The following is an 18,705-nucleotide window of genomic DNA, read 5'->3' as shown; positions in this document are numbered from 1 at the left end:
ATTATGGCAAGGAATGGCCAGGGGCAGCCGTTAGTCGAGGCTCTTAATCAAGACCGACTGTCTCAGCAAATTTGAAAGCCGGAAGGTGAGGTGATCAACAAAGGTTTCACAACATCGTAGGATAATCACCTCCCAATCATGCCAGGAGAGGATGATGTTCTTCGCTAGATCGAGCTGGGGGAAAACCGAACGCCGGGGACGCCCGATCCACCTGGACGGGTGCGGCGCTGCGTGGTGTTGTGAGCTTGTAATAAGCGTGTGTGGGCTGTCTGCTCCGGTGCTCCCCGGGGCCTGCCGGCCCACTCCGGGAGCAACGTAGGACTCCCCGGGTCCTCCGAGACCCCTGTGGTTGTGTTCCATGAGACCGTTACCCTGTTTGTGACCCTGTCTCTGTGACCCTGTTGGTGGGCAAGCGGGGTTTGGCTCATGTAGATTGGTACCATCAGATAATAATGGATGGCCCCTTAGGGCCTGTCCTCTCTCTCGAGGGGGCCAAGAGGTCCCTTTCCCTCCCGTTGTCACAAATCCTCCCTTCACAAAGGGCGCACACTGCATCCTGCACAACCAAAATAATACTCAAAAAAAAAAGCAACTTCCACTACCACGAATCACGATGGCGACGACAGCCGAACTAGGCACTGCCCCCTTGCCTCCGGCCGACGACACTCCCCCAGTCGAAACTCCTGCTGTGCTCCCCGGAGCTCATCTGGAGGCCGAAGTGGGTGCGCCGGTGTACCTTGTTGGTCGAGATGCTGACCGTGGTCGTTTGATTCCAAGGACGATGTTGCTGACGATGACTCTTCATATGACGCTGTAAGTCCTGCACGTCATCATCATCCCATCGCGCTAAATAAACACGAATCCATCCCGTCGGGTCCTCCCGCCCCATCTGTTGGCTCCTCAATTAGCTTCCTTGATAATCCATTAGCTCGCTCTTCGGATGATTGACCCCCATGTTTAACACCGCCTCTAGGCAACCCTCCATTCCGAGACAACATCCCTAGCCTCTTCCATCGCCAAATTCCGCCACGAGAATGGCCGTCGCTACCACGCCTATAAGGATGGGGGTGAGATGCTCCGTTGTTGCTGTTCTACTGTGGCGCTCTGCCCTGTCAATTGACGCCATGTGCTGACGCCTGTCCCAATCTCAGCGTACATTCTCCCCAACGACGAGGTAATATTAGATCCTGCTCCGCCTGTCATGCAAAGAGCCAACTGAAGCTAAAATACCACACCTTGAACCCAGGTTGAACAGGAGCGATTGGGTAAATAAACATCCCCGTCACCCGGACGTCTTTCTAGATGTGTGCTCACATTGGAATATGCAGACCTCCAGCACAACCTCCTGGACATGACCTTCAGAGGAAAGCTCTACACTTGCCCTGCCGGCCAAGACAAGCCTCTTCGGAGGGTGCTGGATATCGGTACCGGTACTGGAATTTGGGCCATGGACTTTGGCAAGTCTACCAAGGAAGTCTCGTATCCAGCGGCAGCAGGAGGCTAACCGTGCAATTTGAAGCTGATGAGCATCCCGAAACTGAGGTTGGTTCCATCTTTGAACCCTAAATTTCCGTTGGAATCTAACACATCACGCCCAGGTTGTTGGCGTTGATCTGTCACCAATCCAGCCGGCCTTGTCAGTGAAATCTGAACCACCATTGCTCCTAGATGAAAACAATGAGCTAACATGCTATAACCACACAGCGTTCCCCCTAATGTCCAGTTCTTTGTCGATGATGTCGAATCGGAGTGGGCCTACGTCTCCAAGTTTGACCTAATCTATACCCGTATGATGACGGGCTCGCTCGGCAACTGGCCCCAGTTCATCAAGGAAGCCTACGAGTAAGGACCGCCAGTGGCCTTTTAAATTCCCCGCTGATAGCTTGCTGCAGAAACCTCAACCCTGGGGGCTGGGTTGAATTCGTTGATATTGGGTACATATCGTGCGATGATGGCTCTCTGCCCGCTGATTCTGCTCTCCAGAAGTGGACGCGATACATTGACGACGCTGCGGTCAAGATTAATCGCCCTATGAATGCCGCCAAGTCTCACGCAAAGAATCTTCAAGACGCTGGCTACATCCACGTACAAGAAACGCACTACAAATGGCCCACTAACCAGTGGCCCAAGGATCCTCACTTCAAGGAACTAGGTTTGTTTGCGCCCAGCTCGTGCTTCTCTGCACTCTGAGACTTGGGGGCTAATCAACCGCAACACCAGGCCGATGGACGACCGAGAATATGGGAGGTGGTCTCCAGGCCATCTCCATGGCCCTCTTGACACGTGTGCTTGGCTGGTCGACAGAGGAGGTGGAGGTCTTCATCGCCAAGGTTCGCGCGGATATTCGCAATCAATCCTATCACGCATATTGGCCCATGTAAGTACACACATGCCAGACTTGGGAAAGGGAGAAGTGCGACCGTGCCCATTGATACTCACACACTTAGCATCGTTATATACGCGCAGAAGCCGGACTACGTTCCTCCCGAGTCTCCCTCGGGCAGCGAGAGAAGCAGCTAGGGCGGGTTTGTTGGGAAGAGGTTATCGACAGCCGGATACGTATTCCATTCTTCAGTTGAACGTACACAGCAAGCAAATCAGACCTCCATACCATGCTGCCTTATTCTCGCTCGCTGCGCAAATCAGCTCCCACCAAGCCATGGTACGGCGCTTCCAGCGTCCAGGGCGCCAAGGATCCGCGTGAGGAGAACGGAGCAGCTCCGCATACGGATACTACCTAGCAACCGAGGGGGGGGAAGAGGGTGGTGTCGGTGAGCATCAAATGACAACACGCCGAGATATTCACCGCATCTTGGCCGACCGACCCGTGTTATCTGTCTCATGTAGCCAGTCCCACTTCGCCCACACCAATGTCAGATAACGCAACGCATGGGGCATCCTCTGCATGTCGGTTCGGTTCGGTTCCCACAGGCACGGCCCAGTGAGCTTAATATGCGGGGGTGGAAGGCCAAATACATGGAGTGACACATGGCCACCAGGTCAGCAGCCAAGCAGACTAGAACCCATAGACACGCTAGAAGAGACAAGTGGCCCAATAATGATCCAACTATTACCTTATCGCCGTCTGGAAACACATCCCCCAACGGCGCGGGGATCCGGTAGTATCGGCTTACAGCGTACCAACTCTCTCCCCGCAGCGGGATGCTGACACAGTGACGCCGATGGTCGGACGTTCGTTTGGGGGCCTTGAACCGACCTCAACCACTTACGTGTAGTTCCTGTGCCTCTACCAGCCTACTCGCAAGCTGAAAAATTCCCAAAGATGGAGGCCCAGTCGCGGCAGCGTGTCTCGAAGCGGTCGTCTTACGCGTCAGTACCCGCCACATTACCCGGAGAGCCGAACGCATGCCATACTCACAGGTGCTTGGTCTAGATGCTCGCGATGCAGGAGACACAAGATCAAGTGCTCGGGGCACCATCCATGCGAAAGGTGCACTCAGCGCCGACAGGCTTGCATCTTCGATGACCGGGACTACAAGGTCATGGTAACGCGAGGGTCTGCATTGATTGCCCCCATTGACCAAGGCCAGCTTCTAATCATATCTCGCATCGGCAGGCACCTGGCTGATTTGATGGAGAAGATTGCTCAATTGGAGAATAACCAGGCAACAGATGGCACCGATAAGAATTTGGGACACCTCAACCGCAGGGTTGGCGTAGAGATGGCGATAGACGACCAGATGCCTATCGAAGAAGGCCCAGATTTTGAGCATTTCCAGCCCATTGAACGTAGCCCAGACCAAGATGACGGGCAATCTCTATCTGGAGACACGCTCGACGCTGGGGATCCGGAGGTGACAAATCCCCTCACAGCAACACCGTCTCGATATCTGTCTGCGTCCGATGGGAAGGCCTGTAAGTGCCATTAAATCTCATAGCCATAACCACTGGTCACCTTCTGCTGACCCAAATGCAAGTCTATCTTGGAACATCGTCGAACTGGTCCTTCTCGCGCCGGGTTCTCACTGCTACTCATAATCACATCCGCCAATCACCCCTTCCAACCGAAAGCCTCCTCTTTGATGGCTACGCCTACCGCCTCGAGCTCGACCAGTTAGGCTCGCCGGCCTTTGACACGCGGTCCATCCCCAGCATCGACCACGCCATCTATCTCTTCAACGCGGTCAAGTTCCACTGCTGTCAACTCTTCCATCTCTTCGAGGAGGACGAGTTCATGGCTAACCTGCACAGCTTCTACGCCAAGTTTGAGCACCGTCAGCTGGACGAGTCCGGGCTCTGGTATATCCAGTTCCTGCTCGTCCTGGCCTTTGGGAAGAGCCTCGTCCAGCGCAAGACTGACGCCAAGAGGCCACCTGGTGCCCATTTCTTCCTCAGGGCGGTCCGGCTCCTGCCGGATCCCGTGACGCTCGGGAGGGAGTCGGTTCTGTCGTCGGAGATTCTCTGCGGCATGGCTTGGTACTATCAGGCTCTGGACTTTCGACACGCATCCCATAATCTTGTACAGAACCCTTTGTACTCCCATTGATGTCATGTACTGAGTGCCAGGGCTGAAAAGTGTCTTCTAGATCGGCCAAGCCAAGAGCGTAGCGATGAACTACGGCATGCATACCGACATGTCCGTCGCAGACCTGGGAGAGAAGCTTGTGTCCAGGTGTCGGAAGATTTGGTGGACAGTCTACGTTATGGACAGCCAGATGACATCCTTGATGGGACTTCCGCAGTCGCTATCATATGAGGCCATCAGCACCCAGCTACCGACGTATCTAGGCTCTACACAGCGCACAGGTGCTTGCGCTATGCATATAAAGCTAACACAGATACTCTCCGACATCAGCACAAGTAGGTATTTGAAATACACCTTACCAGTGTTGCCAGCTGCTGACCTTGCTGATGGTGAGTAGCCATCTATGGTGCCAAGGGCCAGTTGAACAGAGACTTTGTAACAAGCACCAGGGCCGTGCTGGAGAGCATCGCCAGCGTAGCCGACGAGCTCAGCTCAAAGTTCCCGCTCTATACAGACGACAAATTTCATGGGATCTCGAGGCTGGTTGCGCAGTTGCATCTTCTCTACTACCAGGTCAGACCCCTGCCACCACGACCTGTTGAAATCCGCTTCGAGCACTAACAACCATAACAGTGCATGATCTTGGCTACTAGGCCACTGTTGCTCTGCTGTCTGATAAAGATATTCGAGACACCCTTTGAGGCTGATGCGCGGATTGCTTCGCCAAAGGTGCGCAAGCTGATGCAGATGTGCGTTGAGTCAGCGCAGCAAATTGTCAACATTCTCGACTGCCTGCGCATTCAGGACCTCTTAGGCAAGCTAGGTTCTAATTTTCCACATTCAATATAAGCTAACCTTTTATCCAAGAGACGTTTCTACCTCTAGACCTTGACCCCCTCTTCTCCGCCACCGTCGTCCTCCTCCTGGCCCGCGCCGTTGACGCACGGTTTGTCGACACGGAACCGCAATGGTTTGCAAAGTCGGCCACCATAGTCGACGAAATGGTATCCAGCGGGAACCAGATCGCGGTATTCCGCAAGGCCGAGATACAAAAGATGAAGGAGCTCATAGACGAATTCATCGCCCTCCGTCATCCCGCTCCGCGCGGGACAGACGCTACACAACACGAACCCAACACGCGCTGGACCCGATCCTCGACACAGGCAGCTAGTGATGTAGTCGCTTCTACAATGGAAGAGACTCTACATCCAAATACCATGTCGCTTTACAGCGGTGTTGACAGCGATGGTCAGGTTGATGAGCTGACGGCGCAGCAAATTCTGGATGTGGCGAGCTCGATGGACTGGGGGGATATTGAGTGGTCTCTTACTGCGGGTGATGGTTAATTAACATTGAAACTGGGAATTTTTAAATTATTTTATCTATATTTCTTAATTCATCCTTCAGCATGTTTCTATCGGGACATGGTCGTCTTACACCATTCTTGTCCAAGACCGAGTGAGAATTGCCATTAAACTCAATCCACATGACCTTTTCTGGTTGCAAAAGACTCTCAGAGTTCTGGTGGAATTCAACACACCAGGAGGATTTCACCGCTTCTTTACTCAACGAGCTGTTGGGTCTTCGTATCTACGGTCCGGCTTCCATCGGGCAGCCTCCCGATGGTGGGACGGGAGCGCCTCCGCCTGGGAACCCACGATGGAGCTAGAGATCAGTATGACATGAACATGGGGTAATAATGTCTGACAAGCTCCTCTCCTTTCTGCATACATCCCTAATATTGTCTGCCTTATCGGGGCATCATCTGACCTGTCGCAGAGGTTTGCAGCCACATCCAGAGATAACGGGACGGGCTGGGTCACGGTATCGTCTCCGGATGTGCAGGATGCATGGCGCTCTCATCCATTCACCCCAAAACGAGATACACAAGGACCTTTCGGGATGGTTGCAGACACGTGTACGTGCTGTTGATTTGCAACTCACAGTCTAAGCGATTGCCACGTCCGACGACCGGAACAGGTCTAGGACCCTCGATGGTCTCTAGTCTGCACATATGTACTCCGTCGTGTATCTCCGACTACGGAAGATGATGAGATATAGTTGGGTAAGCCATCTCTGAGCGTCTCGAGGACTTCAAAGTTACCTACACGCAAAATTCTCCTTCTTCTATACGCCAGGATGGCAGGACTACCCAGACTCGCCGTGCCACTCAGGACTCATCGTATTGGCTTACATACCTCTGGATTTGCCAAAGCACCATTTTGCGTTTCCTTCACTCGATCAAAGTCATCTCAGGTCGCGAAATATGACCTGCCAACGTCCAAACCAGAGCTAGATTCCCTCAACTTCGACCAAGGGCGCTTAAACCTCGACCGGCCTCCATTAGCGCCCTTGTCCACTGGGGCGCTCATCAGATCAACGCTTATCTCAACCATCTCTTCCCATCCCCTTCTACTAACTCCAGCTCTCCATACTCTCTCCTTTCTATGCAAACCCATCGGCGGACCTTTGTTCGATGTAGACCGGAATCCCATCCTCCGCGGCATCCTGAGGGCAACCTTCTACCACCAGTTCTGCGCGGGCGAGACGTTCCAGGAGACAAAGGCATGCGTTCAACGGCTCAAGGACCTTGGGTTCAAGGGGATTATTATGACCTACGCCAAGGAGACGGTTTATGATCACCGCACCAAAACGACACATTTTATGAGTAGCCACGCGGCCGCCTCGGGGAGTGCCATGGAGCAAGGAGTGAACCTGGATCCCGATATCCAAGATTGGAGGGAAGGGGTCATGAAGACTGTCGGTTCCGTCGGCCATGGAGACTATGTTGCCCTCAAGTATGTCGAAACCCAATACCTTTTTATTTCGGGAGGATGGCATGTGCACTAACATCTTGTGACTAGGCTTACCGGTGCTGGTCACGCCGTTACCACGGCTTTAGCAGCCGGCAAGACTCTACCAAAGCAGATGCTCGATGCTGTCAATGATATTTGCACCGAGTGCAAAAGGCGTAACATCGGCATCCTTGTGGACGCCGAGTCACAGCATTTTCAAAAGACCATTGACAGCATCACCCTCGACCTCATGCGCAGATTCAACCGCAACGGCACGGCCGTCGTGTACAACACATACCAGGCCTACCTCAAGAGCACCGTCGGCAATGTCATCAACCACCTCTCCGCGGCCAGCGAGGAAGGCTTCACCCTAGGCCTCAAGTTGGTAAGGGGAGCGTACCTCCTCTCCGACGACAGGAGCTTGATCCACGATACGAAGGAGGACACAGATAGTGCGTACAACTATATCGCCCAGGGAGCCCTCCGGCGGCAGATCGGCGAGGTCGGCAGCCACGCCACCGGCTCGATGCCATTCCCGTCCGTGAAGCTACTCCTATGCAGCCACAACAAGCAGAGCCTCTTCGCCGCGCTCCGCCTGCACCAGCACCGCGTCGAGGAGAAGCTGCCCACCGTGGACGTGACGTTTGCGCAGCTGCACGGCATGTCGGACGCGCTCAGCCTCTCGCTGCTGCAGCAGAATGGCAGCGGCGCGGCGCCGCCCGCCGTGCTCAAGTGCTCGGCCTGGGGCACGCTCGGGGAGTGCCTGGCGTTCCTGGTTCGCAGGGCGGTGGAGAATAAGAGTGCGGTGGTGAGGACGGGGGATGAGCATCAGGCTCTGAAGGAAGAGTGCTGGAGACGGGTGAAGAGGGCATTCTCTGGGTGATTTCCTGACATGAGAGCTTTGTCTTCTATTATGAGGCATCACAGATCAGTAGGGGGTTGCGAAATAGTACGAAATGGCAGCAATTATAAGCTTGAATGAATTCACAATGGTCCTCCAGTGAATTACCACACACAATTATTAGTTGTCTACTTGCTCCCTTATCAGCGATATGACTGAACACCTTCAACCCAATTGTCGTTGTAGCTGGACGAACCCAAAAGTCGGCCTTTCATACACAGACATTGAGTAATCCCTCAGTTGATCCATTATCTGCTATATTTCTGAGTACTTTCAGACCGACTATCGTCGTAGCTATACAGGTCCGAAAGTCGGACTTTCAACTGTTTCGTGTATCTTCTTGGCGCCACAGTTGGTTACACAGGAATACGAATGCCCCTCGAGACCACGGTCACGAGGACGCATAAATTCAGACAGGTCGTAATACTAGCTTCCGCTAACGGGGCCAGCCCATTTCGCCCGTATCGTGTGTCTCATCCAGACGCAAGAGTTTCCATGTTGGTCAGATATCGGGAGACCTTCCGATGCGGGTCCACTACCTTGCTGGCACCGAGACTCCAAGCCCCGACACTCGGATGACGTCTAGCCAGTATTCCAATATAAGAGGGAACTTGACATGGAAATACTCCAGCATTCCAACAGCGGTTACAGAGTCTATCCGCTTCAACTAACTACCCCATTGATTCGTTCCACCATCATGTTGTCCCGGCCAGTTGCAGTAACGCTGGGTCGCTCTCCATATCGAGTCTTGCCTGGCTCACTTACCAAGTCAAGCTTTAAAATCGGAGTTTCTGCACTGCAATTTCGTGGAAAGACTACGATACCGTTCCGAGTGCCAGATGAGCGCAATGAGCCTAATGTATATACACGCCTTTGTCCCAGACCGACGGTGTAAAATTCCACACTAACCCGATCTCTTACCAGCCCCTCTACAAGCCCGGGTCTCCAGAGCGCCAGAAGATCGAGGAATCACTCCATAAACTGCGCTCACAGCTGCCTCTCAAGAGTGAAATCTTCTACAATGGCGTCTCGCAGAGCGCTCACCGCACCGAACCCCAGGTGATGCCATCAGAGCACGCAACCACGCTCACAAACCACCCCATGGCGTCCAAGGAGCAGGTCGCGGCGGCCATCGAATCCGCCCTCGCGGCAAAGCAGAGCTGGCAGGACACGCCCTTTGTCGACCGGGTGGCCATCTTCCAGCGCGCGGCCGAGCTCGTCACCAAGAAGTACCGGCACGACCTCATCGCGGCGACCATGCTCAGCCAGGGCAAGAATGTGTGGCAGGCCGAGATTGACGCTGCCGCCGAGCTGGCCGACTTCTTCCGCCTGTACTGCAACTTTGGAGCCCAGATCCTGGGGCGGCAGCTGGAGCGGGGGACGGAGGGAGTGTGGAGGTGAGAGGCATTCCGACGCTTATCCCAACATCATATGTGACAACCCCCCAGGGTATATGCAGTACTGACTAGTCCGACATCAGCCGCATAGAGTATCGCCCCTTAGAAGGCTTCGTCTACGCCATATCTCCATTCAACTTCACCGCACTAGGTGGCGGCCTTGTCGCCGGGCCAGCCATCATGGGCAACGTCGTCCTCTGGAAGCCTTCGCCCTACAACATCTACCCCAGCACGCTCGTCTATAACATCCTCCTCGAGGCGGGGCTGCCCCCGGACGTGATCCAGTTCGTCCCAGGCGACGCCCAGGAGGTCACGGACGTCGCGCTCAGCCACCCGGGCTTCGCGGGGCTCAACTTTGTGGGCTCGTCGGACGTCTTCCGGCGCATCAACGGCAGGATCGGCCAGGGCATCGCCGACAAGACATACCGCGAGTTCCCCCGCGTCGTCGGGGAGACGAGCGGGAAGAACTTCCACCTCATCCACAGCTCGGCCGACATGCCCAACGCCATCAGCCACACGATCCGCGGCGCCTTTGAGTACCAGGGCCAGAAGTGCTCTGCCGCGTCTCGCGTCTACGTCCCCGAGTCGCGCGCCGACGAGTTCTTCCAGGGGATCAAGACCTCCGTCGGGCAGATCACAATGGGAAGTCCCGATAAGGACCTGAGTGTCTTCATGGGCCCCGTCATTCACAAATCGTCCTTTAAAAAGATCAAGTCCATCATCGACAGAAGCAACAATGACCCCTCGGTGAAACTCGTCGCGGGAGGCGCCTACGACAGCTCTGTGGGATACTTTGTCCAGCCTACCGTGTACCAGGTCAGCTCCCCCGACCACCAGCTCTTCCACGAGGAAATCTTCGGTCCCGTCATGGCAGCCTACGTCTACCCGGACGCTGAGTGGAAGTCCGTCCTGGAGACGGTGGACCGCGGCGGCGGCGGGTTCGCCCTCACGGGGGCAGTCTTCTCCAACAGCCGCACGGCCATCCGCGAGGCCGAGGATGCTCTGCGCTACTCGGCCGGCAATTTCTACATCAGTGAGTCTCTCTCTCTCTCTCTCTCTCTCTCTCTCTCTCTCTCTCTCTTTCACACACAATATTACTATCCGCTCGGCAGATGATGCTAACGGTGTGCAAAAGACTGCAAGTCCACAGCGGCGGTGACGGGGCAGCAGCCCTTCGGGGGCGCGAGGGGGAGCGGCACCAACGACAAGGCCGGGACGGTGGATACTCTGCGGCGGTTTGTCAGTCCGAGGGTGATCAAGGAGGAGTTCTTGCCGCAGACGGGGTTCATGTATCCAAGCAATGAGTAGGTAATAGGTATTAATAGCAGCGTTTTCCGGCGACCAGATGCTCGGAATTGTTTCTCCCATGCCTCGCTGAAAAAGACTTGATATTATTAGAAAAATGACTTGTCCAGGGACCACAATCCCAGCATTGATAAAAGAGTAATAATACGTCTCCGCCCCGAGTTTCACGGTCTTCGGTGAGGTCGGCGATAAGCACTAGTGAGACACGATGAGATTGCGGCAAAAGCAACAGAGGCAAACAGGGAACAGGGCGAAGCGGCAGTCCCGACAGCCAGGAAGAAGGTTCGGGTCAGGCAGCAGGGGATAATAGCAGACACGTTGCAAACGAGCCAGCCGGTATGCACGCAGCCTCATTAACGCGCAGCGTGAGAGAGGCGTGAATGGAGCCCGGCGCCCGGGTTTGATGACCCCAATCTCGGTCCGAGGCACGCAGACACATTCCGGCGCGCGCAGCGGCCTAGAGACGCCGCCGCCCTTTTTGTTGTACTAATGAATTTGGTGGTCGCCCAGCTGTTGCCCTGGAATCCCGATGACTATCGGGCGGCCAGTCAGCAAGAAGCAACAGTCAGACCCCAGCAGGCCCAACAAGGCGCTGTTTGTGAGTCTTGGCGCCGTGAACCCCCGACAAAACCACGTGGATCGCCAGGGGCACCCCTCAAGACCCTGGTCACACCGTCAGAGTGGCGAGGCCCCTGTCTTTCTTTCTCGTTCTGACTGTCTGCTGAGTCACTGGGTCTGAATCTGACGGATGGGTCATGATAAGACCAGGCAGAAAGAATGCCGAGGCTTGTGAAGAGGGGCGGGGGGAATTGCTACCTCGTCGTATTCTTGTAGTAAAATTATACGGCGGCCACTCTGCCCTGTTTTTTTTTTTGCTGCCCGCCGGAGCATCACGCCCTAGGAGGTACTAGTCACGAGGGGGAAAATGTGGGCAAACCGAAAAGTGATGACGATGCCGCGCCGGAACAGAAATGCAGATCCGAATGCCATGCCGAGGATTGCTAATCCAACTTTTCAGACGATTTTTTTTTTCACGAGTGGGACGCAGTGAAATGCCAGGCAAAGTGTTGATGTTAAAGCTCGTCTCATAAAAAAGACGAGATAATTAATTGGTAATTATAATTACAAGAAGTAAAGTAGTGAGGTGAAACCCATTTTATCGTCCCGTGGTATCCATGTTGGGGGTATATTCCGAATGCCGCCAAAATCCCAATGCCAAACCTGATGTCGTTACCCTGATTCCATTTTAAAGAAAACTCCATGCTCTTGTGAAAACCCAGATTGTAAAAAAAGACAAAGGGAAAAAAAAGATTGGTGAATCATCTCGCGCAGAGATGATGTGTGTAAGTCTCATAGAGACAGTTCGTTGGCATCGCAGTCCTCCTGGTTGAACACCACGCCCCTGCGCTTCCACCCGCCACGCTTGACAAACTCGTTAATCGAGTCCATGGTCTTCAGAGGCGGCCTCCTCCCAGATGTTAGGGGAGCCATGCTTGTCGGCCCCGGGGCCGACATGGCGCGATTGTAGCTGAAGTTGGGAGGAATCTCAACGACTACGGGCGGGCCATGGTCCTCGCCGTGCTCCGACTCGGAGGCGGCGGTGCTGATGGTGCTTCCAGGTGTGGGAATGGCATCGACAGACTGGACGGACTGGATGGTGGACTCGGACCAGCGCGAGCGAGGCATGGGTGGGCGCGTAGCCAGCTGGAAGGCGAAGTAGTCGGTGGGCTCGTGGCAGTCGTAGTCCGTGGACTCGGGCTGGTCGGCGTGTGGCGGCATCTCCATGTCAAAGTGCGGGAGGTGCTCGTCGTCTTCCTCCTCATACGGGTCCGAGTCGTAGTCGGAGCCAACGGCCGCCCCATCGTCGTAGAAAGAGGCCGAGGGCTCCAGGTGTGAGCGGGGGCTGCAGTCCTTGAAAGCCCTCTCGTGAAGGCGAAGGGGTGCGTGCTCGGCGTACTGGGGTCGGAGGATGGCGGTGCAGGCCGAGGCGGTCGAGGTGGTCGAGTCGGAGGAGAGAGAGCAGCCGGAGAGGGAGGAGCCGGAGAAGGAGACCTTGCGGATGTGGAGATCGCGGGGGCGCTTGGAGCCTTTGCGCTTCTGGCTGAAGCTGTGGCCGAGGACGTGCATGGTGGGCGTCGATGATTTGAGTTGAGTTGAGTTGTTGATGCAAGTTGTTGAAGCTGGCCAGAAGTGTGGCGTGGGCAGCGTATTATATGAGTAGGTAGATGGTATAAGTGAGCAGCGGTGATGGCGATAGACAGCGGTGAGGTGGCGGTGATGGGTATAAGCGGTCAAGATGCTGTCGACAGGATGCCACTGGAGGGTTGCGATTATTAGATCAGGTATGGATGGGTCATGTCGAATCCGGGAGGGTGGGAGGCGATGATTTCTATATGTATGTATTCGGCGGTGGGTACGAGAATCGATCATGGATGCCTGTGGATGACTGCATGTCCGAATACGTACCTTTCGAACCGGGTTCGGGGGACGAGAACTGGGCTGACAGAGTGGATCCAGATGATGAGATGGTTGACGACAAGATGATGTTCAGCCGCCATGGCCAAAGCTCCCCCCGAAAAGCTCCCAAGGCCAGACCAGACGGCCAGGCCAGTCTTGGCCCGAAAAGTCGATGATCAGCTGGCCCTCCTCACCCAAGCTTGCTTGCTAAGATGCTCGCGTCTCCCCCACCGCCAAGGCCCCTCGTTGCTGGCCAGCAGCATTGGCCAGCATTGGCCTCTTCTTGGCACTCGTATCATTCACGTTTGCACCACGAACCACACCCGGGCATTCCCAGATATCGTCGTCATGATTTCTCACTCAGCATCTGAAACGCCGAAACGCCTGAACGGCCGCCGTGCACATGCTCGCATCATCCACATGGGCATGGGCGTCTCGACCCCGGTCTCCTGCTGCGTCCGCGTGAGCCTGCGTGAGCGTACCTGAGTCTCGGAGAGAGACAAAGTGATATAGGTCTGAGACGCAGCTCTGCGCGTGCCCCCGTTGCGTTGGAGGGGAATGGTGGCCGACCGAGACACCGCTTCCGACCGTTCCAGGCGTTCCTATGTAGCACTCGAGGTCTCGTACTCGTAGAGTGGTATTCCCAGCGGTTCCCAGCGGGTTCCCAGCAGTTTCTGGCACTCTGGCAGCTGCCAGCGTTGCAACTGCAATCAGATGGCGTTGCCCTCTTCTCCCCCTGGAAACCACCAACTCCAGCCTCTGCCAAAAAGAGCATTGCAGGGAAGACCCCTCCAGACTGCGCCCAGCCGCCTCGCCAAGACCCTGAGACATCCCAGACGGTGGCAGCGTCGCTGCTGAGCCACGGTGGACACGAGGTGCCAGCGCAATGGATAACTGGGCGCCATCCCATCTGGGACTGTCGGTCGCAAAATCTGGATGCGAAATGTGCAAAAATGGACAATTTTCGGACGTGCACAGCCCACTGCTGCAGGTACCCTCTGCTTGCCGCGCCGTGTTCCTGCATCCATCGCCTCACATGATCCTTCACAGCTTCCAGAATCTGGAGACTGGCCCAGTGCCATCTGGCCCATCTACGGAGTACTACCACTGATAGTCCATCTGGCCCAACTCGTCCTTCTCACCGCCCATCGCTTGTCGTGCCATGCATCTGTCCATCACAGACATTCACGACGCCACCACTGCACCAAAAGGCTTGGTCATGATAGATAATCAACGGCGGTGTTCGCTTCCCACGAGCCCAACGCCATCACCGCCCACGAGCCTGGTGTCCAATCCCAGTGTCCACTTCAGCCATCCATGGACGCTCAATTCCGACAGTCTGGACACCAGTAGCCACTCTCCTTTGCACGAACCCCTCGTCAGCTGAGTCCCTCTATGCTAGCATTTGCGCCATTCCCCAACAGCTCGGATATTCCCGGTGTCCAACTTTGCGCTCTCCCTTTTTTTTTTTACTTGTCAGTCTTTATTGACAAATACAACCGCCCTTGAAATGTCGGGAATTGACATGTTGAAGCAATCAAATCTTCAGCCGGCCGAGGCCCTTGTCGAACTATTATGCAATTGACTCTCCGCGCGGGATCGCCGACCGTTTGCGCATATCGTCGCCGCTGCACTCCGACGACCGTCGGATATTCGCCGTAATATAATAATAATGCCTACATAATATAATAATACCATCCCCCCCTCAGCTGCAAGCCGTTTGTGTCCCCCCCCCGCCGGCCGGCTGTCGCTGCGTGTCTGGGTTCAGCCTCCACGTTGGTATTAGCTTCCCACCCACCAAGGCACAAGGCACAGGAACAAGAGACAAGAGGCGCCCGCGCGATGGCCCAAGGCAAAAGAAAAAGAAAGTTTCGCCCTGCCCATCTCCGCCGCCACCGTAACGCTGGTATATTGGCTTTCCCCCTCCCCGCGTTCTCATGACATACCCGCCCGAATTCCCACGTTTGCTCGGAATACCCCGATGACACCCTCTTGACATGGTCCTAGCATCAGATGATCAGAGCTAACTAGGGGGGCCCCCCTGGCTGATCGCTCGCTAAGTGGCGCTTGGTCCCGACTTGCCTCCCTTCCATTGCTCGATCTCATCTCATGATCGTCGCTTCATCAAGTGAGCGGGGTTGGGACTTGGCGCCGGCTCAATCAATGCTGGCTGCTGGGTACATGTCGAGATTATTCCCAATTCGTAGTATTGTACATCGATATATTGGCTCCCTATGGATAGTCTAGTGCACAAGCCAATGCTAAGAATGTGCCTGAGATGGTCATCCTGCAGAGGCCCGTCGCATGGTCGCTGTTCCGTTCCATCCACCGCTTCAATTGCCCACTGATCGACTCCCACGAGCAGCCCAATCCTGAGCTATCCCCAACAAGCTCGCCGGCCAGCCCCTGGGCTGAAAGTAAGGCCCAAGGCCATGCCACATTCATAAATCCGAGCTTGCCGTATGCCGCCCGCCGTTCATCAGTCCCGGTCCGCATAATGTCTCTCTTCCCCGTAATACTCCTCGTGTAAGCAACCCATGCATGCACTCGGTGGAGAGACAAATCCTCCGCTAGCACCTTCAGCTGTAAAGTGCATGCATCAACCCCTCAGAGATACTAATACTGCCAGTATGTATCCGTAGGACTATGTATGATGTACCCCGCGGGATGGACTTCCCGTCGCACCTGCCATCGCGTTGCTGCCATGCATGTCTTCCCCCTCTGGAGCAAAAGAAACGAGAAACGCGAACCGTTGTGAAACGTGCGATTCCTGAGACAGCAAAGGTCACCCGATGCCCTCCCCTCTCCACGGAGAAACACTCGCCAAACGTGAAAAAGGGGCCCCTTTAGTTCCCGCAGGCGCTCTCGCTCGGCCCGCCGGCTTCTTAGGACTTAGTCTGGAGGACTGAGGACACAAAGACGCTGTGGGGTGACATCGGAGTTGGGGGCCTGCCACTCAGTCGTCGCTCGCTCGTCCGTGCGGAGAGCGGCACTGGCAGAAAGAAAAAAAGAAACGTGCGGTGCATGGCATAGCATCGTGACGATGGCATCTGACACGATCGACGTGTGCGGGCAAGCGGGCGGTGGATTCGGACCCAGGCTCCCCTCCTTTGCACAATATATCCAAAGCGAAACATGGTGTTTCGTATCGTCCATTCATGGTGGTAGTATCGAATGGACATTGGCGGCCCCTGGTGTGTTTCCGTCATTCCCATGATGCGGCTGCATCTACCGGAGGATGCCGTCGCTCTCGCCCGGCAGTCTCTCCACGCGCTTCTGCTCCCAATCCTCGAGATCCCGACCTGCGAGACGCTATCGCAAAAAAAAAGGTCAGCATTTCCCCCATCCCAAAAAGCTATCATCTCCTCCCCCTTGCAGCTCCTCCTCTTTTCTCTTCTCCCGCAAACTCGGGCCCATATCCCAGAAAAAGGGGGGGACTTACGTAGTACTCCTCACGCATATCGACCCTGCGCGGGGCGCGGCGGACGTTGAGCTCCTCCTCCTTAGTCATCTGGCGGACCTTGCGATCGTGGCGCTCGTAGCGGATGGCGGCCGCTGGGGTGAGGACGAAGGAGCCGGCGATGATGACGGCCAGGAAGGGCAGGCCGAAGCTGAGGAACGGGTGCTTGTTCATGATGGCGCGGTAGCGCATCCCGACACGGTTCATGTCGGCCGCCGAGCGGAACTTGTTGTTCTGGAACGCGCCCATGATTACTGCGAGGGGAAGGGTTCGTTATCGTCCAGGACGGGGCGGGAGGCTGCTGATAGTCGAGTGTCGGAGATGGTGATGACGGCTGCTACAGAGAAATTGGAAGCAATTGATGTCGGCTTTGACGGCGGCTTCAATGTTGCTGCTGGTTGGTCAGCCCATTTTGTCGGATCAATTCTCCCGGACCGACTCTTAGCCACTCAAAGTTCCGACTCGCCGACACCAACTAGGACTTGATACTGCCAAGCAGTGAACACCATTCGAGATCCTAAATCGTGAACGTCGTCATCAATCATTCATTCAATTTCCGATCTTGAAATCAACACCATTACATGCCACAATCGCGAAATATCCCGCCGCCTCAATCTCCCCATCCCCGCTCGTCTGCACCATCACAACATTACACCCCAACAGCCACAGACCCCGTAATCCTCTTGAACTCGCTCTCCAGGTGCTCCCACACCTTATCCACAAGCCCATCACCCCGGTGCTTCTCCAACACCTTGATCGCAGCCTCCGACGCGCTCTCTCCAACCCCATCAATCGAGTATATCCCACTCCCCATCCTCCCATCCGTTCCCCTCGCAACACTCAGCCCCTCCTCCAAGCCCACGCCTCCATCACCTCCCTTTGACGGGTACATGCCGCTAACACACAGGTACGCGTGCCGCTCGCCGCACTCGTCGTGCGAGAGGAAGCGGCCCCAGAACATGATCTTGAGTACCCACCGCAGCGGCTGCATCATCAGCCCGGACTCGGGCCGGATCAGGTCCGTTTCCACTGACCCGGGGAAGTTGTGCACAAACGACACCTCGGGTGCCTGCCGGGCCAGCGCCTCGAGCCCCAGCGTCATGGCGCTGGCAAAGTGGCCGCGCCCGCCCGCCATGGAGACCGTGCGGCCGGGGATGTCGTCGACGTAGAGGCGGCCCTCGTGGCCGCCGGCGAACACGGAGACGACGCGTCGGAGGGTTGGCGCCCGCCGGATGAGCGGGAGGAGGTTGTTGGCCATGCGTAGGCGGGAGTAGTAGCTCACGGCGGGCATGTATGGGAGTCCCTCGGGTGTTTCTGTAGGCGGCATGTCCCATCAGTGAAAAGTAGCCGTGACGGACTCGTCAACGCCATCTGGGGGCCCACTTACTGCCGCTCTTCAACGTCCCCTGGCTCATAAACAGCACATTAATGGCCTTCTCCCTCGCTGCAATCTCCTTGCAGACTTCATCCACATTGGCCAGCAGGCTCAGGTCCTTCTTCAGGAAGACGTACTCGCCCTGCGGGTTGGCCCCGCGCATTTGGGTTGTGAGCTTAGCGCCCTGCTCCTCCGACCTGCCGATGAAGTAGATGCGCGGCCGGGATGCATATTTGGCAAAGGCAAGCAGCGCGGTGCTCCCGATGCCTGTTGTCGCGCCAGCAAAGATGGCCACTAGGTTGGGCGGCAGCGCCGTGGCTACCCGGGAGTTGGTGGACTGGACCTGTGTGAGCGCGACCATCTCGGCGATACTCTAGAAAAAAAATGGTTGAATCTTCTGGCTCGGTATGCAAATATAGACGAGTGATAAGTGTAAAGCAAAAGTTATACTGAGATGATCTGTATGATGTTTGGAGATGGTATCCCTTAGGGGGTTTATATCCAACCCTCCTGGGCAGAGTAGCAATCG

General features: G+C 55.7%; 6 protein-coding genes across 6 annotated transcripts; 3 read left to right on the top strand and 3 right to left on the bottom strand.

Moving 5' to 3' along the window:
* Positions 1–1,351: 1,351 nt before the first annotated feature.
* On the top strand, positions 1,352–2,432 carry ACO1O0_001666 (class I SAM-dependent methyltransferase; the record flags this gene model as incomplete). The annotated part of the gene is made up of 5 exons (XM_083191149.1): positions 1,352–1,479; positions 1,705–1,842; positions 1,893–2,152; positions 2,221–2,330; positions 2,397–2,432. 5 exons carry the CDS (start codon positions 1,352–1,354, stop codon positions 2,430–2,432), a joined length of 672 nt encoding a protein of 223 aa, XP_083052363.1.
* A 1,010-nt stretch (positions 2,433–3,442) lies between these two features.
* On the top strand, positions 3,443–8,164 carry ACO1O0_001665 (uncharacterized protein; the record flags this gene model as incomplete). The annotated part of the gene is given in 9 exon segments (XM_083191148.1): positions 3,443–3,451; positions 3,471–3,876; positions 3,939–4,480; positions 4,548–4,767; positions 4,884–5,059; positions 5,168–5,309; positions 5,354–5,827; positions 6,969–7,284; positions 7,351–8,164. 9 exon segments carry the CDS (start codon positions 3,443–3,445, stop codon positions 8,162–8,164), a joined length of 3,099 nt encoding a protein of 1,032 aa, XP_083052362.1.
* A 715-nt stretch (positions 8,165–8,879) lies between these two features.
* On the top strand, positions 8,880–10,887 carry ACO1O0_001664 (Aldehyde/histidinol dehydrogenase; the record flags this gene model as incomplete). The annotated part of the gene is made up of 4 exons (XM_083191147.1): positions 8,880–9,041; positions 9,107–9,579; positions 9,663–10,612; positions 10,715–10,887. 4 exons carry the CDS (start codon positions 8,880–8,882, stop codon positions 10,885–10,887), a joined length of 1,758 nt encoding a protein of 585 aa, XP_083052361.1.
* Positions 10,888–12,234: 1,347 nt separating this feature from the next.
* Positions 12,235–13,011, bottom strand: ACO1O0_001663 (uncharacterized protein; the record flags this gene model as incomplete). The annotated part of the gene is made up of 1 exon (XM_083191146.1): positions 12,235–13,011. One exon carries the CDS (start codon positions 13,009–13,011, stop codon positions 12,235–12,237), a length of 777 nt encoding a protein of 258 aa, XP_083052360.1.
* A 3,558-nt stretch (positions 13,012–16,569) lies between these two features.
* Positions 16,570–17,050, bottom strand: COX16 (cytochrome c oxidase assembly protein COX16-domain-containing protein; the record flags this gene model as incomplete). Its single annotated transcript, XM_083191145.1, has 2 exons — positions 16,570–16,653; positions 16,784–17,050. The coding sequence occupies 2 exons, from the start codon at positions 17,048–17,050 to the stop codon at positions 16,570–16,572; spliced, it is 351 nt and encodes a 116-aa protein (XP_083052359.1).
* A 400-nt stretch (positions 17,051–17,450) lies between these two features.
* Positions 17,451–18,537, bottom strand: ACO1O0_001661 (uncharacterized protein; the record flags this gene model as incomplete). Its single annotated transcript, XM_083191144.1, has 2 exons — positions 17,451–18,115; positions 18,189–18,537. The coding sequence occupies 2 exons, from the start codon at positions 18,535–18,537 to the stop codon at positions 17,451–17,453; spliced, it is 1,014 nt and encodes a 337-aa protein (XP_083052358.1).
* Between the last annotated feature and the right edge of the window lie 168 nt (positions 18,538–18,705).

Source organism: Amphichorda felina, assembly GCF_050947745.1.
Source record: "Amphichorda felina strain 45539 chromosome Unknown scaffold_2, whole genome shotgun sequence".
Lineage (NCBI taxonomy): Eukaryota > Fungi > Ascomycota > Sordariomycetes > Hypocreales > Bionectriaceae > Amphichorda > Amphichorda felina.
Note: the sequence above shows the minus strand (reverse complement) of the source record. Positions and strands in the feature narration are given on the sequence as shown.